General features: G+C 40.7%; 1 protein-coding gene across 1 annotated transcript; it reads left to right on the top strand.

Annotated features, from left to right (window-relative positions):
* The first annotated feature begins 592 nt into the window (after positions 1–592).
* Positions 593–27,334, top strand: nup214 (nucleoporin 214). The gene is made up of 36 exons (XM_053874182.1): positions 593–773; positions 1,157–1,352; positions 1,424–1,578; positions 1,967–2,165; positions 2,262–2,332; positions 2,415–2,478; positions 4,791–4,894; positions 5,112–5,218; positions 5,297–5,363; positions 6,789–6,912; positions 9,449–9,607; positions 9,758–10,211; positions 10,599–10,735; positions 10,815–10,903; positions 11,167–11,250; positions 12,032–12,181; positions 12,307–12,465; positions 12,546–12,649; positions 12,725–12,898; positions 13,133–13,221; positions 13,298–13,384; positions 13,700–14,017; positions 14,098–14,265; positions 14,724–14,823; positions 15,147–15,204; positions 16,364–16,433; positions 16,547–16,628; positions 16,874–16,911; positions 17,175–18,596; positions 19,113–19,180; positions 19,261–19,438; positions 19,864–20,016; positions 21,571–21,742; positions 22,664–22,809; positions 25,006–25,039; positions 26,804–27,334. Exons 1-36 carry the CDS (start codon positions 732–734, stop codon positions 26,823–26,825), a joined length of 5,844 nt encoding a protein of 1,947 aa, XP_053730157.1. The 5' UTR covers positions 593–731; the 3' UTR covers positions 26,826–27,334.
* The last annotated feature ends 564 nt before the right edge of the window (positions 27,335–27,898 follow it).

Below are 27,898 nucleotides of genomic sequence, written 5' to 3'. Positions count from 1 at the left end.
ATTGTTATACGTATTTTTAAACATCTAGTTTTTGCATATTACTGAATAATAATAATAATAATAATAATAGCCTTATTCTGTCGTGAGACAAATCTACACTGCAACACTGGGAGATTTCAAAGATTCAAAGTAAAGCAACACATGGAATACTAAAGCACACACACACAAAAACAATATACACACACATACACAAACACAAAACTGACACACAAAAAGAAATAAAAAAGAAGCCTGACAATAACACATCCGCACACGCCATCGGGACTTAACAGGCACAAGTTAATGCACAGTTGCACACAAACACTGATCTGAAAATTGGGGAAAGAGAGATTAAGGGGCAGATATTATATCTTGCTCCTTTTCAATCTCTGGAAGTGGAAATACTGAGTTGTATGCAATGTCAACTACGAAGCCATGTGATATAATGGTTACACAAATGGTATGTAATTTGTTTCCAATGTTTCTGAGGACTGAAATAATGGAATAATATTTTCAAAGCAGAGTTTTTTTTTAATATTATTATTATGTTTACCGTTGAACAGTTGCCTAAGCTCTGGGATCGATTCTTCGTCCTGCGCGACCGTTACGTCACTCTTACGGCAAAATAGCGCGGTGTGTTTTCTACTGTCACTGCTTGCAATGTGGTTCAAGAGAAAACCATCTTAAAATACACACTTTTAAACGGAGATATAAAAAGCGTCTCATACAAAAAACAACTCTGTTCCTCAAAAATGGGTGACGACGCCGACACTCCCACGGAGAGGGAAATGAAGGTAAGATCTGCTTTGCTAAGTTCTACATGTGGAAGCTAATGTTTGCTAACGCGTCTACGTTGTTGTAGCCGGCCTAAATGTAACAGCTACCTACTCGGACTATGAATGAATTCAACGTACATGTCTGTCATATTGGTTGAATTTTAGTTCCACGTCTTATAATGTTTACTTAATTGTGTTTGCCCTATGGCTAGCTGTGCTAGCATATTAGCCGTTATGTCGTCATTTATTTAAAAGTGAATTCTGTAAGTGTTAGTGTTAGAAATTTCTTATCGGAAACATTGTCTTCATATGTATTGCAACATAGCTTCATTTAAATTCAGCGTTTACTGAAGGGAATCATTTTTCGTCGATCTATTCATGTACTGTTCTCTCCTTTTCAGGACTTTCAGTTTCGTCAGATGAAGAAGCTGAGAGTGTTTGACCCAGCTGATGACATGCCCAAAGAAAGATCGAGCTTGTTGATCGTCTCAAACAAGTTTGGTTTAACTTTTGTGGGGCTGAGCCGAACATTTAAAGTGTACATGACACGGGACATCCTGAATTCCAATAATGCTGATGGCAACTCCAACGAAATAAGTGCGTGCACTTATAAAATCCTTCTGTCTTTTCATTAGTTTCATTCAAATGACACACAATCTCTTTTGCAGTTGAAGGGACCTCAACTCTGGCAGAGGTGACGGTCGAACTGAATCTGCACCACTTGGCTCTCAGCTGTGATGAACTGACGTTATCTGTGTGCGGCGTTTGCGATGAAGCCAAGTTGTCACTCACGTTCTATGATGTTCGGACCTTCATGAATAAGGTGGGAGCATATATCTCACTTGCTCATTTCACTTTATGTTTTTGAATATTTTTAATGAGTAGGTAATGATTTTATTAGATGATGATGAATTTGTCATGTATCTATTATCTATGTAAGTCTATTCTTTAGCTTCTTATTAAAGACTAAACCAATTATCTGTTTGAAATACACAAAAATACAAGTTGTCATAAATTATGCATATGTTGTTATTTAAAACCAGTCTTAAAGTGTAATATATGATTTGTGCGTCATACCAAACGTTATATTGGTTTGGATAATAACTCAAAGGTAAACTTTTAGGATGGGTCAGTGGTCTTTTTACAATATCCCCTTAAGTTTATGACAGTACTGATTGATTGGATGCCATCTTTCTTGTGTGCTCTTTCAGGCCAGGCCACAAAAGCTTCCTTTTGCAACACTTCAGCCAGCGGTTCCATCAGGGACTCTGGTTCAAGACCTGAAGTGGAACCCAGCCCTGCCTGCGATGTTGGCTGTCAGTCTGTCTGATGGCGGCATGATGACTTTGGAAGTTACAGATGGTGTTAAAGAGTGTGCTAAACTTCCTGCTTCAAGTGGCATCACTTGTCGTAAGTAATTGAACATTGATTCAAGAAAAACAAAAAAAACAATACATTTTCCCGACTAAAGTTGGTGTTTTCAATTAATTGCTTTTAACTTTGCAGTTTGTTGGAGTCCTAAAGGGAAACAGGTAGCTGCTGGTAAAATGAATGCTACAGTCAGCCAGTACACACCAGTAAGTGAACACAACATTTAACAATGAGGGTGCAAAAGGCAATTATTTTCATCACTGCTACCCTTTTGTGTCTTTGAAAAAGCTTTTAGAGGAGAAGAAAGTGATCCAATGTCCTGACTTTTACAACTCTGAAGATCTTGTTAAAGGTAAGGTGGATATTTTATAATAAAAATACAAGTATGAATATGAGTTGTTTAAATGCACCTGCCGCTTTCTTTCACTTATCCAAACATGTAGGTAAAGGTTTTGTAAACCCTTATGTCCATGATGTGAACTGACAAGTAGTTTTTTAAATCCAAAATAATACAGGTAACACATAGATGCAACCATGCTACCTACATATGTTATAATGATCTTTAATGAGCAGAGAGGAAGAGGCGGTCATTTGAACTCTCGCTTCACTGTTCAGCGCCTCACCATAGAAATATTTCCTTGATATCTGGAGTGGGTGAACAGGTTTTTAAAATTGTACTAGTATTTATTAAACGCATGTCAAAATGCCCACATCACTGATGTCATTGGGCAGGTGACCTGTGGATCAAAACACAAGGTGTTCTTTTCGTTGTTCAGAATCAGAATCAAATTTATTGCCATGGTCTGTGGGGATCCCACCAACGAGGAAAGTGCTGGAACTTTTGGAATAAAGTGCTGACAAAAAAATTAAAGTAAAATAATATAGTGGAGGATTTAAAACAGGTAGGAACATGACAGGTCAACAAGGAAGCGTTGAAGATGTCCGTGAACACTGGAGGCAGCTCAGTAGCACAAAGCTTCAGGATGGCAGGGGAAACTCTGTCTGGACCCGCAGCCTTCCGAAGGTTCAGCTTCCTGAACTGAGTGAGCACGTCTTGCTCCATGATGTCAAGAGAACGAGGGCGGAGGGGAGATGGTGGCACGTCAGTGACTGTGATCGTCGTCGTTCGTCTTAGTTGTGTCACTAAGAGACAGCATAGTCCTTTGTTGTAAAGTGCAACAGGGGGGGGTGAGACCACAGAGGTGTTGAGGCAAAATGGCTGCGCGAAGTGATGGTGGTGCATTTTACAACGTGCTTGTACTTGGGAAGCTCCTCGCTCAGATTCTCCTTGTTGAAGTCACCAAACAGTCCGGAAAAGTTCCACAGTGCAGAACCTGAGCTGCGAGCACATTTTGAGCTTCACGTACATCCACGCTGGGCGGGATATATACGGCAGCCAGAATGAATGAAGTGAACTCATGCGGGGAGTAAAATGGCTCACAGTTCATGATGAGACATTCCAGAGAGGAAGAGCAGTGCTGAAAAATCACCGTCACGTCTGTACACCAGCGATTGTTGGTGTAGAAACACACTCCTCCACCTTTGGTTTTGCCGGTGAACTCTATAGAACCCAGTCCGCACGGTGAAGCAGGAAACCCTCCAGATGAAGCACAGTGTCCGGGATGGGATCGCTCAACCACGTCTCTGTGAAACACATAACACAAGAGGAGGAATAGTCTCTGTTCCTTCTCAACATCCGTGCCAGTTCATCCATCTTATTGCTGAGCGAGTGGACGTTGGAGAGGATTATCCCGGGAATCGGAGTGCGCGATCCTCTCCTCCTCAGTCTCTTACGCCCAGCCAAAAGGTGAACTAACTCCGAAACTGACACCAAAAGTACTGGTAGTAAGTCTAACGGATCTGATCTCGTGTGTAAGAACACGTGGATGCTCCATCAAAACACAAAAATAAGCAAAATAACACGCACGATAATTCCAGGCCAGCCTTTTGAAATCTGTTCAGACGAAGACTGCTGATATCTATTATTGTAGATAAAAGCTGCAGTGTTTTCTTTTGAAAGTAAATTTGTTACATAATTACTTTTAAACTTTCGATCAGAAATTGTCAATGTCTGTTTTCACTTCTGTTGCCTGATAACGTGTTGATGTACTGTGCAGAACAGGTCAAACGTTTAATTCAATGATTTTTCTTAATTTCCACTATTTACATTGTAGATTGTCTTTGAAGGCATTGAAACTATGAATGAAAACATCTGGAATTATGTGACAAACAAAGTGTGTAATTACTCAAAACATCTTGTTTATTTTAAGATTCTTCAAAACAGCCACCCTTTGCTTTGATTACTACTTTGCTCACTCTTGGCATTCTTGCGCTGCTTCATGAAGTTGTCACCTGATAAGGTTTTCCAACAGGTGACTTTGTTGGTGCTGCCAAAAAGTAAAATGCGGCTACTTTGAGCCATCTAAAATATAAAACTTATTTTGTTATTTTTTTCCTTGCTTCCTGCTTCATATTTTTGGTGTACAAAGTAGTAGAAATGTAGAAAACAAACACTGTACCGTATTAGTTTAACCTGTTCACTGTTCAGGACAGTTATGTGTGATGCTTATGTAATGTATCTGTAGTGAAAATGTCAATGGAAATGTTTGTCATAAGATGATTTACATTAACATCGACTATATCAATTGTGTTTTCATCTCTCAGTGCTTGATGTGTTGTGGCTGAAGACATTCGCGTTTGCTGTGGTTTATGCTGCTGCAGACCGATCACTGGAGACCCCACCAGAGCTGGTCTTTGTCTCGCTACCGGTGAGTAAATCTCACTGCATTCTGAAAGAAATACAGTGTCCATTGTACCTGTTATTCTTTTGTTTGAGGATCTGATATGCCAATACCCAAATTTGCTTTGTTATTCATGTCAACCAGGTGAATATCCAATTTTTCCTCCCTGCATCTATTTTTGTCAGATTTTTTTAGTCTTTATCTACAGTCTTCACATTTTCTTTGTCAAACTTTGTTCCTCTAGAAAAAGGACGAGAAAGCGGAGACAAAGTACCTAAACTTCAGAGAGACTGTGTACGGTTCCTGTACAGACCGACATCACCACTACTTCCTTAATTACATCGAGGACTGGTATAACTAATGCTTGACTTTGTTTGTAATCGATTGAAGAATTCCGAAAATGTACTTGAATTGTGTTTTTTCTTTCAGGGATCTTGTTTTCGTGGCATCGGCAGCCTCTATCGAAGTTAGCGTCATTGCCAGACAAGATGAAAAGGTAATGGAGTGAGCAAAAAAAATGTTTTGGTGCAGAAGTCCTTTTGATTTTAGTATTGACTAAGGATATATACTTTTATGTATTCAACAGTCAACTCATTTTACCTCATTTGCAAGGAAATATTAGGCTATTCTATCCAATCACACAGTCTGTTGATCGTGTAATTGTTCTTGTATGCAGATTTTGTGCAATTTGGGTCACTGTTTTGGATGTGCTTTCTTGTCAAATTTCAAGAACCTCTCGTTATTGGAATGTAATAACTTCAATTCAAGAAAATGTGGTCAATAGGTCCATCTATTATAATCGAACTAAATATATTCAATGCTTTTTTTGCACGCTTTTTACCAAGAACAAACGTGGTGGCGGATGTTGCCAATTTATATCAAGTCACATAGCAGTTCAAGTCAGTTAATCTTTGAGAGGTTGCCCATCTGTGTTTGTGGAAACATCGGCCATTTCTAGTGAAATCAAGTTTATTGTAGAGTTTATGGTATTTGTTTGCAGTGTAACCTGAATCATCATTATGTATGTGCAAACGTCTCTGTACATACTTGTGCCCATGTCGACAGTGACAGATACAGTAGGTTTATTTTGGGGGCTTCATGGTGTCTTCTGACTTTGATATGTGGGGATGGATATCAATCATCAACCATAGATTCTGTGTAGGGCTGAGCCCATGATTAAAGGAGGTGTCATTTCAGATTGTTTTGGTGACTCTTCTCAGCTCCTTTTCCATACAAGGGTTTCACCAAACATTTGGGGGGTGATCATGGGACGAATACAAAGAACAGATGGCCATCTGAGAGCAAAACTCAAAACTGTATGAGGTCGCTTACAGTAGTAAGGCAGGAGCACCTTAGCAGCCTGATAATGATAGACTTAGACTTAGACTTAGACTTTCTTTATTGTCATTGCACAAAACATATTACTATATGATGGCAACGAAATTTCGGTCCGAGGCCTCCAGTTTCCAAAAACAAAACAAAATGTCCAAAAATAAATAGATAGATAAATAATAATAAAATAATAACAGATAAGTGCCAGTCCAGAGGATGTACAATTGAACAAATAAACAGTATTGCAGCTATTGTCCAATGTTCAGCAACCTGACAGCACCAGGAACAAAACTGTTCCTGTTCCACAAGTGGAAGATGATGAGCTATGCTGAGATGCTGCAGTCTTCATGGAGGCTGACTAGTTGGGTACAAATTTACAAGTACAAGTGTTTTTTCAAGTATTGTTAGCATTAACAGGACAAAATCAGCTGCACTAAGAGAGTTAGTGTGAGGAAAACTTTTTCCAAATATATATTTAATAAAAACTGAGTATCTCAAATTACAAAAGGTACAATGACATATAAATTGTTACTTTCTCATAACAATTTCTCAGTCTAGTTGATCATAAATGTTGGTCGTTTTTCTCCAGATCTGGGAACTATGGAACCTTGAAGATTCCAGTCGGGCAGAGCTTCCAGTGTCCGAGTCAGAAGAAGACACCCTGCCACTGGGCTTAGCCATTGACTTCACCAGCCAGCAAGAGATCTATATCAGTGAGTGCACCCAACAATTATTCCCAACAATGTCTGTCCCCACTCATCCATGTTTTTGGTATAATGTTATGTACCTGAAATTCCTTACGATAGATAGTTGATGTGCAATTGATCAGTGTTATTCTGGTTGTATAATTGTTTTTGTCTGTAATTAATTAATACAATTTATTGGTCTCACCCAAATACAAACACATTATTCTGTTTTTACGTGTAATGCAACAGTGTAACGGGTCGAGCTAACCCACTCACCATGATTGTGATGTGATGGCCCACCACACCCACATGCTACCTCATTTTCCAGAGTAAACTGTCTAGTAGTTCTCATGCTTTGGAAGATGATGCCAATGCTGTTTGCTCATTCACTGATAATAAAAGATGGTCATGGAGAACGCAATTCATGCGCTTGGGTGAAAACATTTGCTGCAGAAAGAATGTCAGTGTTCAAATTTTAATGAAAGTGCAGTTATAAATCAGATTTCCAGAGAAAAGAGGAGGAAGAAAGATGTGTTGTTAACTTATCTGTTGACCTAATCAAAAGGTAGCATGGACCGCTGGCATCAACAATAGCAACATGAGAAAGACGAGAGATAGAAAGCTGAATTATCTGCATCATAGGGTCATCTGGATACTGTATTTTTAAACTTACTTTGAAAGAAGTGTCTGTGAACGGCACAAGTACTACATTGACGAGATCAAGCTCTGTGGATCCGCTACCTCCTCACATATGGCTATATTTCTTCTACGCTAGTAGGTTCCAGAGAAATGAAATGAGAATGAATTTGTCTCTCGTTGTGAATGACGCAATGGTAGCTCTTCCCCATTTCATATCCATGACACGTCATTGTTGTATCTGCTAGGCAATATGGAAATATGGATGTATTTTTTTCATATTGTTCAGTCTGAATTATTCTGAATTATATTTTTTTTTCTTAAAACTCGTCTGTAATTTAACCCATAGAAAATGCTATTAGTTAAACACATCATAACAAAGAACATGTACAACAGTATAACCGAGCAAGAAAAAAAATAAATGCAATAATAACGTAAGAACAAGCCCCACTATCTGATTGAGTCATAGTAGGATCTCATGCATTGTCGGATCAGGTTAGTCTAGCGGCTAATACTACAAACAGACTTGGCAATCCTCAGTGAAAGTTGCCAAAAACACCTTCAAATAAGCAGTGTGAATAAATCTTAATCACTCTTAATATGAATACATTCCAGGGTTTCTGCCAGGATTTTTTTGTGAGACAGATAAAAACTAAACTTCCACTACAGACTGATGCAGTCCATTAAAATCTCTTATTAATTGGTTACCACAAATTATATAACCTTTACATTTGTAAATTAGTCCTTTATTGCTCAGTTTCCTTGTAATGTGTTGTGTTAATCTTTACTAGAAGCTGTAATCTATTCGAGTTTGTCCTTTAAAAAGAGATAAAGCAGACATCAATCAGACTCCTGGCATGTGTGCGACACACACTGCAGTGCTCTACAGCACCCTGTGTAAAGAATAGTAATAAGCTTCTGTCTCGGCACACCGTTTTATCTTAACTGGCTCGTTCTGCCAGACAACCACACAGAACTGCTGATGTCGTCTAGTCACACACCCCTCCTCACTCTGAGAACTCTATCTTCATCGGGAAACGTGCAATTTGAGCAACATTTGGACATGATTGCTGTCAAAGTCTCTCCGGGGTGATGCATCAGCTTGACGAATGAAGTTGGAGTGCGGTTCTATGGATAGGAAAATAAATACACTCATTAAAATGTCTCAGACAAGCAAGAGGACCACAACAAATAACAAAGCCCAGACAATCCTGCTGCAGAATGCTGATGAGGGTTAGTGTTCGCCTCTTCCATCTGTTCACTCCATCTCTTGTCTCTCTTTCCTTCTCACCTTCTTTTAAACGTTAAGTGCTACAGTAATATATTGTTGTTGTTTGAAAATGTGTGCATAGAGATAATCGCTATTTTAAATGTCTGATGAAAATTTCTTCATAAGAAAGTAATCATAATACGGCCTGCCACAGGGAGCAGATATTTGCGACAAAATTTACAGTCATCTGCATGCATCAATTCAAATGTCTACTTAATTTAGAAGTGGAAAACATGTACCGACCGCAAAGTCAACTTGTCCCCAAAGTCACAACTGCATATTACTTTTTTAAAAAATGATTTTTTTTCCACATAGGGAATATGCTATAAATATCATCTCTGAGGATATTTTGTTGTTTTGCCTCCCGCACATATTTTAATACTTGCAATATTGACTAGAAATCAGGGCATGGAGTTGGGCCCGCAAGACACCTCTGTTTCGTTAATTCAACAGTTCCAGTCACTTCCAAGGCATAGAGACCTTCTCCAGTCTCCCCAGTGGACGTAACATAGCAGCATTTGAATTGATAATTTGAATTATCCAAGTTTAGTACAATAAAGAATGTTGTCCAGAACTTTCTGGAGAGGGCGCGTTAAATGTCTATTGTTGTTTGTGTTTTCAAAAGTCTTACTTCACATGCTTTGTGTTTTATCCAAGCTGACGAGAAGACGCTGCCTCCTGCACCCATCCTGCTGATGTTGTCCTCAGAGGGATTGCTCTGTCCGTTCTCCCTCCTCAATCTAAATCCCGGTGCCAAACAGTTGATTACGCCACCCACCGCCCTCAACCTGCCGGGGGAGAGACTGCCAAAGCCGGGTGAGAGGTCCCAAATATGACTTGAAAAAACGAATTTAAAATTATAAAATAAATCATTTTCAGTGTTAATATTTGCTTTAAAAACTCTGATTTAAACAATGGATATTAGCAGAATTAAACTAATAATGGTCTTTGTAACTTGTTTTATAGGTTCCTCAGTTACCCAGCCGCCCAAAACTGTTCCTTCGATATCGTCTGCTCCACCAGCTCAACTGAAAGGCGTCGGTCTTTTCTCTGCAGCTGCTTCAACTCCTGCAGCTGCTTCAACTCCTGCAGCAGCTGCTGCTTCCACAGCATCCATTGCCCCCTTTAGCTTTGCTTCCACAGCCCCTGCCACATCATTATCATCAGGCTTCACCTTTAGTATTCCCACAACAGCTTCCACCTCAGCTCCCTCAGCTTTCTCACTTGGAGCGTCCGCACCTTTCGGTTCAGGAGCATCAAGCTTTTCATTTGCTAAACCCTCCTCAGAAACCCCGTCAGCCTTTTCTTTCAGCTCACCTTCCATCAAACCTGCTGTGGCAGCCACACCAGCTTTGAATTTAACACCTCAGAGTCTCCCTACTGCCTCTGTCCCATCGGCCAAATCCAATCTGAACGACAGGTAAAACATGTCTTTCTACTCCTACGGTCCACTTGTTTCTTTACTCGTTTCTTGTTTCTAATTTGAGACAAACGTAATGTGCAGCTCAAGTCTCTGTGATTCACACTGTGCTAGAGCTCACTTCATCATACACTCCTCCAAAATGAAGGGACTCAGATCGGTGTGAATATCAGCGTCAGAAATCAGCACTTTCATTTTCTCCACATTCTGTTGAAGAATTTAAAACATGACTGAAATTATAGATCTTTGTTTGTCTTTTCAAACCACTTCCATGAATAAATAAACTACTCCCCATAGCTGTATTCTGCACTTGTTCTATCTATCTTTTCTTTATTTATGCATCTCTGTGTTTGAGCGTTGTTTCTTGATTCGTGTTTGTCCTTGTAGATTGGCTGCCGTGGAGGCGCCAGCGTCAACCACACCTTCGTTCTCCTTCACTCCTGCTCTGACCAAAGCTGCAGTCCCCAATTCAAGCAGTCTGAACACGTCTGCCCTCAGCACCACAAAGACACCGGCCCTTATAGGTAAAAAAAAAAGATAAAAAAAATACTCCTCCGTATCATTTGATTATAGTGAAATAACTTTCTTGTGTTTGTTTATCAGCACCAGTGCATCCTGTTCAGACTAGCTCACCAGCTCCTGTCACCCAGAAGGCAGCGCCAGCTGTCCAGGCCCGTGTCCAGGCACCCCAAGTAATGAATTCTACAAGTCTATATAGTCGAGTGTTACTTTTTTCATCACAGGTTTAATTCGATCTTTAAATAGTGTTTCAAATTTGTGTCATTTTTGTTTGATGTTAAATTGCCTGACTGTCTTATGAGAAGAGAGTTCAGTATGGGCAAAACAATAGGTGTTCATAGAAGACTTCTGGGGTTAAATTTGCTGTGAGACGGCAAATTTATTGGAAACATTTGAGATTCTTTTTGATGGGATTTTAAAAAAAATCTTTTTGCAGGCTGCTGCTGGCGTTAAGAGCTTAGAGAAGCAGATTCATCCAAAGAAAGAAACTGATCCTATTATGACTGCAATCATGGAGGAGGTATGTAGACATTTTTGGGGAGTAGCATTAAGTGTTTAACACAAGTGCCCCAGCAGCGAGGACTTTACTTTGCTTCTCTGCTTATTGTTTTTCATGAGCAGGAATAGATTAATTCCGTTAACAATGTTTCTAATATGGAAAATAACTTCCAATCTCAAACTTTGATCGTCTTCTGGAACAAATTCGATTCAAGTTTCAAGGCCTCACTGTATTAAAATGTGGCTGGCAAATTTATTTTACTGCTCTGCTCAAGCTAGTGGTTTGTTTTTTACATCACTGTATACATTCTTAGATTTACTCTGAATTAATGATACTTTTCCCCTTTTTTTGATTGAAAGGGAAATTGCTGTAGATTTCACTTGAAATCCTCAGCAATTTTGAAAAATCAACAGCGTGTGGTCTCGGGGTTGACTGGCCCAGGTGGTTCACGTTTGATGGTACCTGCTGTCTCAGGGTGGTGGAATGAAGGATCTGTATCTGCTTGATGTGTGACCTGCAATATGGCCATGGCCTGGTCTCTGGTCACAATGTTTGCATTGCAGCTCACCTTCACTTAGAGAGTTTCTGCGTTATCAAAACTGTTCAATCATTTATATGCCTCATGCAATTTGTGATCATGTAATGTACAGTAATGTTCCTGAGTTGAGGAGCCATTTCAAAACAGGCTCTATCAGATTTAAGTCTAGACTTTGGGACAGCTGGCTCCTGGGTCGTAGGGGGGGGTTAACAAATTCTCTTTAATCACTAATCCCAATCTAAATTTCTATGGTGCTCTTCTCAGATTTCACATTTCCAGAAAGAATTGGATGATCTTAAAGTGCGAAGTTCCAAAGCTGACTTCAAGATTGGCACAAATGAGCAGATGAAAGCGTTGAGGAAAGAGTCTGAGGAACTTCATATTTTCACCCTGCAAATCAAAGAAACGACTGAGGTAAGTTGTCTGTTTCGTGGACAAATGTCAGTGTCGTTTATTTTGAACTGTTCTGAAAAGTTATGAATAAGAGCCAATCTAATGACAGTTTTCCAAATGGCGGGATTATTTTTATGTCTCCTCAGTCTGTTCATGGAGATATTGGGTCACTGAAGACCACCCTACTAGAGGGATTTGCAGGAGCAGAAGAAGCCAAGGCCCAGAGTGAGCTTGGTCGAGATAAAAACTACAGACAACTGTTATACAAAAGACCCTTGGATCCACGGAGCGAGGAGCAGCTTAAGGTGAAATTAACAGTATAGATTTAAGAAATGTCTGTTCATAAGATCTATGTGTGAATAATAATGGATTGCTTGATATTCAGGAGATCCGCAGGCTGTATCAGTACGTCATGTTTGCGGTGGAGGACGTAAATGATGTTCTGGATGTGGAGTGGGAAAAGCACTTGGAGAAGAAGAAGAAACAGAAGTAAATATTTGTGCTGATGTTTCCACCTCTAATAAGTGAAAAATCTCACTGATTGAAAAATTTGAATCCTGATAGACATATGGTTGTGCCTGGACGTGAGGGACTTTTCACAACACTGGCCAACAACCTGTACATCATTAACCAGCAGAAGAATCGACTTGACAAACTGGTGAAAGAGCTCACTTTCCTGCGCCTCTACAACAAGACAACACCTCTAACAATAGATAATGAGACAGCAACAGCAGCTGGGTGAGTTCTAGAGATTGCAATGTCATTGGATGAGACATATCGAGGTCCACTGGAAAAAAAATAGCTGTTGTCATCACTTAAACTGTTTTAAGATCAAAGTTTTGCTCTGCAGCCTTTGCCATCAGAGTTACTTCTGTGACAAAAATACACAGCTGTGAACCTTCAAAAGCATCACTGTCCTACAGAAACATTACTCTTAATTTGAAATGAACTCTATTGTGTGTCTTGTTTCAGTTTGGAAAGTGAGCTTGAGAGTTTAAGGGACGCTCTCCTGAAAGCAAAACTGGACACGTCACCCCAAAAACCCAGATTGAAATCTCCAGGTATTAATTGTAATTTCAACTGCGCAACTGCTATGAAACAGTTGTTAATCATTTTGCCCTTCTTTTGCCTGTTTAGAAGTCAAAGTCACACCAGGAAAACAGTCCCAGTTGCGCAACTTCCTCTCTAAGGGACAGATGCCTCCTGTCCGCTCCACTGCACCAGGTACAAATTGCATTTTTCATTTTAGAATTAGCAGTTTGACTAACTTGTTCTGTTTATACATCTCCATTATTTTGTACTTTGTGTTTATTTGTGTTTTTATTTTCTTGTGTGTGTGTGTGTGTGTGTGTGTGTGTGTGTGTGTGTGTGTGTGTGTGTGTGTGTGTGTGTGTGTGTGTGTGTGTGTGTGTGTGTGTGTGTGTGTGTGTGTGTGTGTGTGTGTGTGTGTGTGTGTGTGTGTGTGTGTGTGTGTGTGTGTGTGTGTGTGTGTGTGTCATTCCATTAATGCAGTATTGTTCAAATGATTTTATCTTGCAGCCAACCTGTCCCGCTCAGCCTTCCTGTCCCCCAAATATGATGAAGATCTGGATGATGTGAGCTCTACCTCCTCTCTGTGTCAGAACTTGGAGCCTCATATTCCTCCATTAGAATTGGGGGAAGAGGAAGAGGAACTGCAGAACCAGCTTCCTCCCATGAACAGCATTCTCCCATCACTATCCACTCCCCGCCATCCAGCTGTTGTGAGGACGCCATCAATCCAACCTGGTTTTGGTGCCATCCAGTCCACTCCTTTAACGGCTAAGATCCAATCTCTATCAGGGATCACCTTCGCCATGAGCCCCATTGCTAGCCCTGGTGAGTCACATATTATTGCTGAAGTTGTCTGCATTTGTTCCAGAACATTTTTTATGTTCTTGGTTCTTATCACCTTTCAGTTCCCGCCATCAGAGGCAACTTAAGCGGTGCTGATAGCACTGCTCTGGCCACAAAGACGGTGAAACATGGCGCCCCACCAAATGACAGGTCCACCCCTGTCACAATCACTGCCCAGCAGGCAGCAGCTACTGCAGCACTGCAGAGACACATGGCCAATCAGAAATCAGGTAAGGAACCTGTCACTTCCCTTATCTGAACTAACACTTGGGGATGAATTTGGGATGATATGGATGCATTGATATCCTGTTCTACCAATACATCACTGGGGTTTCTACATGCTAATGATAGCCTCTTCTTGAGCTCAACAATTGTGTCTAACTTTAACGAAGTTTAACATTATGCAGTCTACGGACGTTTTATGAGCTGAAGACTTCTATTTCCATCAGACGTACAAGTTTCAATTTGATGTAATTCTAGCCATACTCCCTTGAATCCACTAGGTGGAGACAGAGTATGTCACACAACATGAATGCAGCTCCTCAGTCAAGTTTGAGTTTGGACAAATGAGCGCATGATCCTCAGTGAAAAATGAATTTCTTCACTCACTGAGTTAGAAGTCATTGTTTAAAGGTATAAAAACCCATAGTAGCAATAGATAAAAAAGAACATGTTCTTTTCCCTCCAGCCTTGTTGACAGAATCGGCTTTGAAGACAGTTCCTCAAGTGGTGAATGTTATAGACATCAAAGAAAAAGGAACAGCAACTCTGCTTCCCAATACAAACAGGTAATGCTATCTCGCATGTTTGTTTTCAACAGGTGTTGTTTTGTTGTGCTTGTGAACCTATCTTGTGGTAGAATGTGCACGTACGCAATGTGTTGCCATTTTGTTGGTTTGAATAAATAAATTTCCCTTTCTTTAGTGCTCAGTCAGAATCATAGTAAACCCAGATGATGGACCCGGTTTCTGTATTGCCTTTATGCAATACTTTGTAGTTATTTGACATCTGAATTATTAATCTACAATGGCAAACAGAATTTGTTTTGCTATTGAAATCTTGCTGGACTTGTGACTTATTTTCACTTCTTCCCTACCTGATGTTCTTCCAGCTCCACTTCATCTGATCCCACGCCTATATTACAGCAGGCACTTGCTACGGCGAAACGAGTAAGTAGATTCCCATCATTCACGATCTGATCTGTTTTAGTATGTTTAGTACGTTGCACCGTCTTGATGTTTTTCACGTGTTCGTCTCATTTCTTTGTCACTACTTAAGACAAGACATCCTAATCAGACTGGAATGACATCTTTCGAATGGTGATCTATAAGCCGTCAATTTATACGCACTTTTACTGTAGACATGAAGTTATGACGCACCTCCACCATGGATCCAACGTACCCATCAATCATATCAGATAATATAATCAGCCAAATAATAGCTCAAACATTATCAAGCGATTATCAAGCACTCAAGCTATTTTGCGCATAGCGTCACCTGCTGAGAAGAAAAAAAGGACATCACCTGAGGTGATCCACAGCAGGGGGTGAATCGGACTCAGGCCATCCTAAACAGAATCCGCAGTGTGAAAAGCCCCTGAGTTGTGCATGTTCTCAATGTGTCTAGGACCTTACAGATGATTCTTTTTTTTATTATTATTATATTATTTTATTATTAATAATTCAGAGTAAATCTAGTTTTTTATTGGAAGTTAAATGAAAGGCAATGGGATTCAAGTCCCTTCAGAAACTGTTTGAAATGAAAATTCACCTTGGCTATTGTCCATACGGCCTGTTGATGTCAAAACATTTCAGAATTAAAATTTTAATGTGAAATTTTGTACAGATTTCTTTACCATTCCTGGACAAACAATTTGAACATGTACCTTGTTTCATGATCCTAATGTAAATGATCGTTTCTCTACGTAGAGTGTTCAACCTTGGCTGATAGTTTCATGCACACATACCAACCTTAAACTGCGATGGTGAGAAACGTCAGAGCTCTACCACATATGAACGCTAAAAACAGCACTTCAATGTCAGCCTGTAGCTCGTGGATCAACACCAGGCCAAAGGCCACATCGTAGTCATGCCATGACATATGTGGACACGACAGATTTGTTCATGTTATTACCTCACTACATTGTTCTGAATCTTTGTACTTTGTTATTGAGTGGCTTTTCTTCTTTCGGACACTTCCAGTAACCTTTCATGAGCTTGATCAAAAATGGATCTCTTTTTTTGTTCAAGTTTAGAACTCAATCTCTTGATAGTTTTGAACTCTGCAGAGCAATGTTTTAATTTAGAATCTCTTGAATTTCTTTTTCAGAATTCAAACCAAGGCTTTCAGAACGTTTCCACAGACCCGTCAGCAGCCTCACAGCCAAGCTTTGTGTTTGGTGGGTTTGAAAAACATAATTAGCAGAAGCTGATTCCTTTGCAGCTTATCTTTGAAAAGTTGCTCGCTTGGTTTATACCAGTTCATGTCATGACCTTGTTTTATGTCCATCAGGTCAGCCGCCCAAAACTGACATGTCAGCCATTTCCTCCAGTGCAACAGTGCATGGCAACCAGCCCTTCTCCTTCCCATCTGCGTAGGTTTATTTGAAAATGTTACGATATTAATGACTGCTAAATCATGTACCAATGTCAAAAACGCAGTATAGTGCACCTCAAATTATATAGGCACTTGTGTACCCTGAGTTTCATTCTGTTTCATATTAAAATGTGCACACCCGTCTTGTGTGGTGAAAGCCAAGCTAAAAAAAATGAAAATATGTCATTGGCCCAGAGCCAAAGATTATGTCGTGTGACTTGGACTTTCTCTTTGGATTCCCAGGTTTTCATCAGTTTCGCTCGGTGCTGGTGCCTCACAAGGTGAACCATTTATTCATACTGCTTTCCATATAGTCACTCGTTTACACAAATATATTGTCTGAAGTCCTGCATTTTTGGTGATTTTATTTATATAAATTATTTTTGTTTTATATTGTATTATAGTGTGTTTTGTGCAGCTGCAACATTTACATTTCACAATGCATGATAAAGGAACACCAAGTTAATCTAAGCCTTCAGCCTTCGTTGTGTAAATGGAGGTAATGACAAATTGGTCTCTTGTGTCTTGTTTCTTCTTTCTTCAGGGAAGGAAAAGACTGAATTCACCTTCGGCAATGGCAAATTGGCCTTTGGTCAGAGTGAAGATGAGCCTTTCTCATTCGTGTCGAAGTCCAGCTCTTCCACTGTTGTCCCCGCGACCACTGCAATTTCCTCGAATGTTCCCGCCGAAGCTGCCATACCAACCCCTAGCTCATCTGCATTTGAGCCTCAGCCCCCCAAAACAACTGGAGGAGAAACTCTTGGCATTTTCTCTGGGGTTCGTGTGGGCCAAGGAGGGGAGGCCAATAATGTGCCAATAAAACCTGCTGTTTCCTCGTTTGCCTTTGGTGACTTAAGTGTGGCAAAAGCAGCATCTCAGTATAGCTTCAAATCAATCTTAAAAGCTTCCCCAAATCCCACAGGGACTGACCTGACCAAAGGAGACAGCAGCAGTCTATTTAAACCTCCCAATTCGAGTACCAAACTGTTGTTTTCAGTTCCAACTTCTACTCCTGCTGCCCCTGTTTTCAGTTTACCTGATTCCGCTCCAGAAACCAAATCGGCCATTGACAAACCTCTCCTGGCAGAGCCGCCTGCTGAAAGTGTCAGTGAGGCTCCAGAATCAGCGAAAGAAACTGCAGAGGCAGAGCCTACAGGCACAGCGGAAGCACCTGCACTGCCTTTGACCTCAACTGCCCCAAAGACTAGCAACCCTCCATCCTCTATTGCTGCGTCAGCTGACGCTCTTGCTGTGACGACTGCTGCTCCATCAGTACAAGCAGACTCCACCACCACTGCCAATACTGGGCCTGTCACTTCCACTGCTGCGACTCCTCCTGAAGTTGAAGTATCACCATTTCAGACTGCTGGCGGGGACAAGCCAGGTTCCATTTTTACTCAGCCATCACCTGCAGTTACGGACAGCAGTTCTCTGGCAATCACACCCGTGATCAACACTGTTGCTGCTGCTGCCACAACACCCACGATATCAGTGGCAAACAGCTCCGCAGCCACCACCAGTCTGTTTGGACAGCCTGCTGAAACTACAACTACAACCACAGCCCCTGCTGCTCAGGCATCCACAGGATTTACAGCTACTGGGTTTGGTGCTTCCACCGAAACAGGTTTTGGAAAGCCAGTATTTGGCCAGGTCAGTGGTTTTGGCCAGCCCGCCACCAACAATGGATCATCCAGTGGCTTCTCTTTTGGGCAATCGGCATTTGGAGTAAATTCCAGCAGTGCTGCCACAACAGGAGGAGGTCTGTTTGGTGCTCCAACTGCAACCAATGCCAGCTCCTTCTCATTCGGCTCCACGAGTGCCAACACGGCCAGCAGCACCGGCACTGGGCTATTTGGACAAAGCACTGCTCCTGGATTTGGGCAGAGTTCTGGGTTTGGGCAAGGAGCAACGTTTGGGAGTAACACAGCCACATCATCTTCGGGATTCGGCTTTGGACAACCTTCAGGTCAATACCTTTTTTTTATTTTACGTCGTTCTCTGTCTTGTGCAAGGACATTGAGAAAAGATGGCTAAATATTACTTCTTCTCTACTTCTTTACTAATATTCACATCTGAGATGTTATGAAACGATTCCATCGAGTGCAAGTGGAGAATACTTTCCTCTACTTTGTTTTTTATAATTTGCCCAACACCACATGACAAACTTGGAAGAATATAGTCATCCACACAATAATTGACAGCAGCCATTGTCTGGCATTCATCAAACCTTAATTTATGCATTTGTAGTTTCTCATCAATCTATGTTAAGTAAGCACCATCTTTTTAGCCCCCTTCAAACCAGCTTTCTAGATCTAGAACTCATTCCCAAAATGAATTTGTTGCCTCAATGATTTGGATATGTTTCACAACAATTTTCTGATGTTTTTCCTTTGTCTTTTCTTCTTTAACAAGACTGAAAAGAAGTGTACCTTCTCTCTAATGTGGTGTCCCAGTCTTAATCAGTTTTTTGTCCTTCTGTCAGGTTTTGGCTGTTCTACTACAGCACCTGTGTTCGGGCAACAACCCAACACTGGGAGTGTATTTGGACAGGTATTGTCCCCAGCTCCTCTCTCATCACATGGCCACAACACAAATCACAACAACTCTCTTTGCCTGCCTTTCTCGATTAGCCTCAGGCATCAACTGGCGCTGGTCTTTTTGGTTCAAGTTCAGCCAATCAAAGCAGCACCTCCACTGGTGGAGGCTTCTTCAGTGGTCTGGGAGGGAAACCGAGTGATGAAGCTGCTAACAAGAATCCATTTGGGGCCACTTCCTCCACCGGAGGGTTTGGACAGTCTCCACTAACTGGTGGGTTATTTTTAGTTTTATTCACAAAGTCACTACTTACATCATTGTGAATACTAATTGATTTTAGATCATCTTGATTGTTTCCTTCAAGTCTGTTTTTATTGTTAACTTGTTTGGCCTTCAAAATTTGGGCTTACATTGTCATAAAATTCATTCATTCGTAATGAATTTTGAAATGAAATGTGGAAATCTCTTGATCCTTCCATTGACTACTACTTTTGTCATTGTTAGCTACACTAAGAAAAAGGCCATTCATGCACCATCAACTCTCCTCTGGGGAAATATCAAGATATTTTCTAAACAAGGCCTTCTCTATCATATAATAAAGTAGTTTTAATAAACTAACACTGTCATGTTATGTCTGCATTTGTTTGACATGTCCCCCTGGTCTATAAAATGCATCATAATTCATTTCTGATTTCCAGGCACCAACAGTTTGTTTGGGAATCCCCCAGCCAAACCCATGGGTTTTGGACAGTCAACGTTTGGGGAGCAAAAACCTACTGGGACCTTCAGTACTGGTGGGGCGAGTGTTGCATCCCAGGGATTTGGTTCATTTTCTACACCGACAAAACCAGGTATCACTTTACAGGCTACACTTTTACAAGTACAAGCTATCACAGTGGGGGTGCTAAATATTCAAGTTCTTACTGCGCCTGCATGGTCCACATTTCCTGCTGCAATGATATTAATAGCATCATGTCTTTCTTCCATTGTTGTGTGTAACTGTGTAACATGTGTGCAGGAGAACAGCTAACCTAAACTGTTGAGTATCGCAGAAGGGGACGTTGTTGTCTGTCAGGCTGTGTTGTAATACTACTGTAACTTAATTTACTGTAATTTAATTTAAACTAGAACGCACCGAATATTAGCGGCACCGACTAAATTTAAGAAGGAAAATTGATGTTGTTCACAAATGAACCACACCGGTTAATAAATCGCAAGTACAGTGTTCTAAACTAGTTTTAAAAACGGTGTCCAGCATCGTAGCTGACTCATGAAACAAACTTGGCAATGTTTTGAACTTGAATCATGAACTCGTCACTTATTTTATTTACATTAAAGCTCTCAAAATGAGCTGCTTTCAACCCACGTGTCCAAAGTTTGACACCACAGCCAGTTTCAGTTCCTGCTGCTCGTCTCTGGTCCTCCAGGAGATTGGCTCTGTTGGCAGAGCTGCGGCCACACAGGCAATTTCGAAGCATTTTGAACACTTTAAGGTAAATAAAACGCCTGTGTTTTCATCGGTTTGCAGTGGTGAGGCTCAATATTTTGGAAGCACGATGCTCTTTAGCCTATAAAAATCCAATTATTAGCTGCATTGTTTTACAAGCTGCCGGGTTCAGACCACAAGGAAAAGGTAGTTGCTTATAGTCTGGCAATTATTCTTCAGGGTTTGGACTTTTGCATTGTGATTATGGCTATTGATTAAAGCATGTAAAATACTCAAGCCTGATGAATATTAAGTGTCAAGAGAGAATCATCTTCTGTCGTGGAGCTCAATGTCCTTTGCTGGTTCTTATTAGGTCTTTGCTCTCTGTCCCCCTGCTGTCTCTCAGTTGTCTCCCACTCAGACTCCCAGTCACAGACACTCTCAGTAGCTGCCCCACGTATGGGCAATGTCATCTTGTTACATTAGCCCAATCAATTATTTACTGGGGCATGCTGGTGGCCTGGTTGGAATTTCATTTCACCCTTTCACCCCTGAGGCATGGATCTGAGTGGGTGTGAAGTAATTACCCTGACATCAGGCTGCCACAGTGAACTGTAGAAGTGTCAAAAATAAAGAAAATGTACAGAGGAAGTCCTTGATAAATGGGACCAATTCTGGTTTAGACTGAAATTATGGTGTATAGGTTACGTCTGTTGTGCATGAATGATGTCCGTGATTGATTCCTGGAGGACTGATGTCAAGGATGATGCAAGGTGTTGAGTTTTTGATGTGGAGATTGAGCCACGCAACTGAAAAATGAACAAATTCAAGCCTAGTATCAGATGATATGTGAAGCAGAAAAAGGTGAGTGTGTGAAATAAGTCCTGCGTGGTCCTTTGTCATGCGAGTGCTGTCAGAAACAGTATTTGGAGATTGTTTTAAACCTGTACCCCTTCCGACTTCTCTGCTCATCTTCCAGGAGGTTTTGGCAGTGCACCAGTGTTTGGCAGTCCTCCGGCTTTTGGTTCAAGTCCATCATTTGGTGCGTCAGCATCCTTTGGGGCGAGCCCATCTTTCAACACCAATATGGGTTCCTCCACTGGAAAAGTGTTTGGAGAGGGAACTGCAGCATCCAACATGGGAGGATTTGGGTGAGAATAAAAAACACGGTGTCATTACATACTCACTTACTTAACTTTTATACCATTTGTGTGTGTTATGAGGACGAGGTGACACATCAAGTCTTTTGTGGCAAACTCATGACAGGAAGTAGTCAACTATAGTTTCATAATGAATAATGGCCATCTAATCTAATCAAGTTGAAGCAGTTAAAATGAGAAAAATGTGAGTGCAAACAAAGGCGTGTGTGTTGCTGGATTGCAACTGTTGCTAATTTCCAATCCAGTGTGAACATGGCGACACAACTCACTAATGTGAAAACTACACAGCTGCTTCACACATCTTTTGTGACCGTGGTGATACTCAGATTCCCATTACTTTCAGCACTTTCAAAATATGGTTATATGGTAATATAAATATGGTTGTCCTGTGCTGATACTGAAAACAGAAGTTACATGAACCTAATTTCCCTTCTGTGTTATTTTGTTGATCTTGTATTGAGATTAAAACTGATTCACATTCTGAAGATTTTCACAGACCTTAATGTTGTGCTTTAATTTAAGCTTCCAATTTTGGAGTCATTAATGGTCTTTAGCTCCATTGAGCAGCTGGATGCTCGTAATCATGCTGCATTGGTTTTGACAGGATTAAGTCTTGAGATAATCTCAGTCTGAGATCATGCAGCATGCAGATTAAACTGTCCAGATTTCCCCCCCCTTCCCTCTGTGGATTCTGCTTGTTCTCCCTTTTTGCTTGTGGGCATGGGTCCTGCTTAGTGGATTACCTCCTAAACCCTCAATTCTCTACAACATGAACCATCTGACACCTTCTGCCTTCCTGTTATATCACTTTAGGAGGCCGCTTCATAACTTTGCTGCTGAATGAATATTTTTTTGTAGTATTGAAACACTATTTTTTTCTAGTCTAATGTCATATCCCTCTTCCATCTTTAGTTTTGGCTCTCCTTCGAGCACCACATCCTTTGGCGCTCTGGCCAATCAGAACGCTTCGACATTTGGGGCAATAGCACAGCAGGGTTCTGGTTTTGGAAGTCAACCTAACAGCTTTTCAGGATTTGGTCAACAACAGCAAACTGGAGGTGAGATTTCTTCTTTTTATTCACTTCAGCCACTTTGTTTTGTGAATAGTAAAGTCAGTCTTGCAGTTTTTTCTTCATTATGTGTCAGCCAGATGAATATGAGCTGTGTTTTTACCTCTGATTTCCAGTTTTCATTAAACATGGTTTGACACAAACTTCATCTGAAAGTGTTCTAACTTTTCAACTCTCCTTGGTTCTTTCACATTCCATTCAAAAAAAAAAAATACTTAAACAGCTGAGCTTCATTCCAAAATCAGGCTTAAAAAGTCACCAACATTGAGTCAACCTATACATAATAAGCTCAATCGCCACCACCATCTTGTGATGTCACTGGAGGTACCAAATCTAAACAAATACAGCTGGGTGGAACAGGAGGAAGTTGCCACAATGTCAGCAGAGATTTGAGCCACTTGTCCACGTTTTTTGAGGCAGAATATCAGGTTCGCGTAAATGAAGGACTTACTTTATTCAAACCACATTGTTGTAGAAGAGAAGAGTCGCGCTTGTCAGAGGATCAAGTATCGGCGATGAGTACGGACGACGCCAACGGTTGCCACTTGTTTCTCGTTCTTTAAACTTGCTTCACCCATTTCTTAGGACACTCTTCATTTCATGGTTAGAAAAACAGGCTTACATGCTCACTGGCACTTGCAGCACATCCAGTCGTCCTGCAATGGTTCGGTATTTTTTCTCTGATACTGCAGTTGAAATGTTTTGCCTGCATTCTAATGGTTGCGGCGATAGGATGTGCCTCTCCCAAAGGCAAGTTTCTGGTTCTCGCCGAGTGCAACACTGCTCTGAAATTGATTCATTTAGAAATTGTTTTACACTAATTTATCAATGTAAATCGACAGAACCAACTTTGTAGACGATATATGATCATTTCACACTGTGTATAAATGGATCGTTCCAGAGGGCTTCAAATAGCCCTCGGTGCTTCAAACCAGACACACCAAAGCACATATGTATCACGAATCACTTCACAAATGATGAGATTTGTCCCAATTATTTCAAGTCGGCAACAAAAACCAAGTTGGCTATAAGCATCAGTCATTCCATTCCTGTCTTGGCAGTGGGGAAAGTGAAGCGAATATTCCCTTTGTTTCCAGTCTAATCTGCAAGCAGAAGTTCATTTTACGTGATACCATCAGGACTGAATGTTTTAGGATGGAAAGCTGGTGAAGAAAAGGTTTCTCCCCTCTCCATTTAGTGTTCCAGTCTCAGAATAAAGCCATGTTTATAAATATAAATATGAATATAAAGTCAATGGACAATTGCTGACAACAGTAAGAACTGAAATTGTATTCAGCACATGTGACACTGCTCTGAAAAAAAACACACAGGAGTCTCAACTTCCTGTCTGGTCGTACTGTATGTCACTCAAGAGTGGTGGTGGTGGCAGAGAGAAAAAAAACTTGTTGATAGTTATGTCTGTGGTGCACACGCAACAAGCGGAAAACACAACACGGGGTGGGACATGATGGTGATGATGGTTGTTTTAGCCATGTTTTTAACTGAAGGAACCATCATAATAACTAAATGATAGGAGCACATCTGCCTGGACGTCCTGAGGAAAGGACCAGATGAGGTCATTATAAAACGGGTTTTTATTGCCATCTCCTCAATAAATGTCAAAACTCCCAGGAGGGAGAAATATTCTAACCAGAAACCCTGAAACTGTGACCAAGAGTCAAGTGTGACCCCAAAAAAATGTAATGTCTTCACTGTAATAAATCTAGATATGAGAAAAAATAATCAGTCTGCAGCATCTATAGATCTTTTTCCCCAAAAATGTCAGAGGAAAAGAATTCATTCTAATGTTGCTCTGTGGTCTCTGATAAATGTGGTGACATAAATGTGTCAATAATATTGACATACATCATCAATAGTTTCTACCACTTCAGTCTAGTTGTTTATAGGTACTTCATTTTGGTTTACTTTTTCTTCCGAACCAATATATTTTTCAAACGTGACATTTAATGTTTCACTTCCCCTCAGGTTCCAAATCTTACCTGGAAATAAGTGTTCATCTTGCTCCTCCTAGATGCCGAGCGCAAAATGTGTGCTGAGCAAACATGACAGTCATTTGCAAACCTCAAATCTACCTCCACCTCGTTCCTTGTTATGCAGTTTTATAGTGGTGTTGTCTTTGTGCGTGATGGTGAGTGATGGTTTTTCCATTTGTCTTCATTCCAGGCTTCTCTGGAAACACCTTTGGGTCTTCAAACCAGTAAGTCCGCTCTGTCTGTTTGACTAACTCTCCTGTGTGTTGAATGTGCCGGAGCTGTTGGTTGACACAGTCTTGTGCTCGTGGACGACCAAACTGCTGTTCGCACTCGCATTGCAGCGCTCCTCTCTCTTTGAAGCGCCCAATTACTTTTGGTGTTGTCTCTGTTTAGACAGATTAATGCATCGTCAATCCATCGTCACTTTTTTTTCTGATTCGTTTTGTGATTATTATGATGTAGTAGTCACATGATTACAGAGTAAACAGAAGTAGCAGGAGAATGGTGGAAACAGGGCAGGCTTTGCTAACGTGCACTTGTAATTTAAACAGATTCTGAGTTTTCACCTTGAATTGTGCTCCTGTTTTTCTTTGCTGGTGATTCTCTATTTTCCCACTATACTGGATTATTTTATTTTGCCAATTTACCAGTTCCAAAACTTAATATGGCAAATCTAACTCTGGCTTGGTCTTGAAGCTTGTCATCTGGGAATCCACCTGTTTGCTCTGGTTGTTGTCAGAAACAAGTTCTGAATTAATTCATTTCCGATTCCTCTAAGGGCTTTGATGTTACCTTGTGACACATTTGTGCCTTTTAACAAGGTGATCATGTCACCTGCATTTTAAATGTGGCTGGAAGGACTTTTTCTTGTTGACTGATCCGTTTAATCCTCTATAAAAAACAGCTCCGTTTCTGAGGCTATGCTTTCGGGTTATTTGTTGAAACTGATATTCAAATGACTGTTGTGTGAGAGAGATGTCACCCGATTTCTGTCATCCCACATTCAAACACAGTCGTCCTACATCAATGTTTGCATTGATGATTGTTCTCAACTGTTGGACTCGTCTTTCCACACACACCACTTGCTGTATCTTCTCAATTCTCTGTGTGGTTCTCTCTAAATTCGTCATGTTATAATTTTGTATTTTTCTCCACATCCTGACTTCGCCTCAAGCAAAGTCAGTTGGTTGGCATCAAGTAGAGCGATGAGGCCATTGATTCAGGTCATCGCCATGTCCTGGAACTGTTTAAGAGAATCTTGAGATTCTTAACTGGTGTGCTGCCGGGACGTTCGCACAAGTACATGTGCACTCCTTAAAACTAAAATAAGGATTATTATGAAGGACTGTTGTACTTGGAGTACTGTAAAGGAAGACATTAAGAAGAAAATGCAAATGAGCTGCTTGAAACCTTTGTCTTTTGTGTTGACCTCTGTCAGTCACCAAATAGATCTCAGATGAAAGCACCCATTCGCCAGTTCACCGAGTTAAACTCATTTTTCTTTTGCTTTTAGTTGCTTGCTGGTTCCCTTCGCGACTGCAATGCACTCTTCACCCGTACACCTCCTTCACAGGCTGAACTCTCCTCACTTAAAACTCTCCTCACGCTCCCATCCTCAGAACTGCGTTGGCTTCTATGTTTTTTTTTTATTGTCTTTTCTTTGTTTAAATGTGCCCTCCGAATGAACATCCTCATGAAAAAGCTCACACAGTTGTGTCAGTTGTTCATTTGTTCCTCAAGAACACTGGCTTTACCGGTATTGAGATGGAAGTAGCAGTTTGGAGTTAATATTTGATGAACATCTGCCACATTGCAGCAGCATGAAATCATCTACCGTATAACTGATGATATATTTGATCCCATGCTCCACAAAGTAGCAGATTCAATCAAACATTGATGGAAGCTCTAAAGCTGACAAGGACTCACTTCATCTTTCACACTCTTTTTTTTACCCCCTAATCTTCTCTCCTCTGTGTTTTTTTTTCCAGATTCGCTGGTTGGAGATGTTAGTTTTACCTTCAAAGGCGACGTTTGATCGCTTTCTACCATCAGTCCACTTTTGGAAACTCTGGAAAAGTTTGGGACGCTGTGGACCCAGTCAGTTATTCGGGGCAATTTTTGTTTTTACTTTTTTCGTACATTGAAGCGCTTTGTAATTTACTGAAGGAGTGGAAAAATATTCTTATGTCTAAGATGTCATTTTTGTTGTACTTCCAGGATTTCCCATTTGTCATTTTATCTGCTTCTCTCTTGATCATATGGTGACATTTAAAAACGTCATAAATACCATCCTGCAACAAAGCCTGAGTTTCAGCAGTCTTGGTCTTCTGACCTGTAATAATCTGTTCATTTTCAACCCAATATTTCAGATGTAAAAAAGTTGGGCATACAACGTGATGGAAACTTCACGTTTGCTTGAAACCATCGCCACCAACAAGAAAGTATATTTTTCCAATATTGTGTTGTAAGTTTTACATGAATAAATGAGCTTAACTTGAACATCTGTCCGATTGATTCACGTTTCCTTATATCATGCTGAGCTCATCAAAACACAAACTCAAGATACATATTTATTTTTTTATTTTTTTATTTTTTTCTTGGGAGCTGTTTCCTATTAAGTATGAGGCCTGAGATGTTGATATTCCTACCTCTCCTCTACTGTGTTCTTGCTAATACAGTGTGCACTCGTGCCATGATCCACCGCCCAAACAAGTCAGACGCTTTAAATTCTACATAATTGTGGGAAGAATAAAGGCTGTCTAGTCTAATTTACAGTTGAAAGCATCTACATTGAAGCTGGTTATTGCGGTCTCCAGATGTTCTGCTAATGGTTGCTATATCACGTTCCTCCTTCCTTTCATTGGGTCTGGAACGAAGGCAGGTTGGGATATAAGTCTTGTCATGATGCCGTGGAATGTGGCCACCATGGGCAGAGTTACATTCCCGGCTCATGGCGGCTGAGTGTGTCACTGGACGTCCCTTTCTGAGGGCATGTCAGGGGCTCTTCACAGCTCCTCAGTGTCATGGGAATGTCAGGGTTGTGCCGTGACCTCAACCAGCACCTGCCTGAATCCACATTCTGA

Source organism: Synchiropus splendidus, chromosome 1, assembly GCF_027744825.2.
Source record: "Synchiropus splendidus isolate RoL2022-P1 chromosome 1, RoL_Sspl_1.0, whole genome shotgun sequence".
NCBI lineage: Eukaryota > Metazoa > Chordata > Actinopteri > Syngnathiformes > Callionymidae > Synchiropus > Synchiropus splendidus.
The sequence above is the reverse complement of the archived record's forward strand: the minus strand, read 5'-3'. Positions and strand labels throughout refer to the sequence as shown.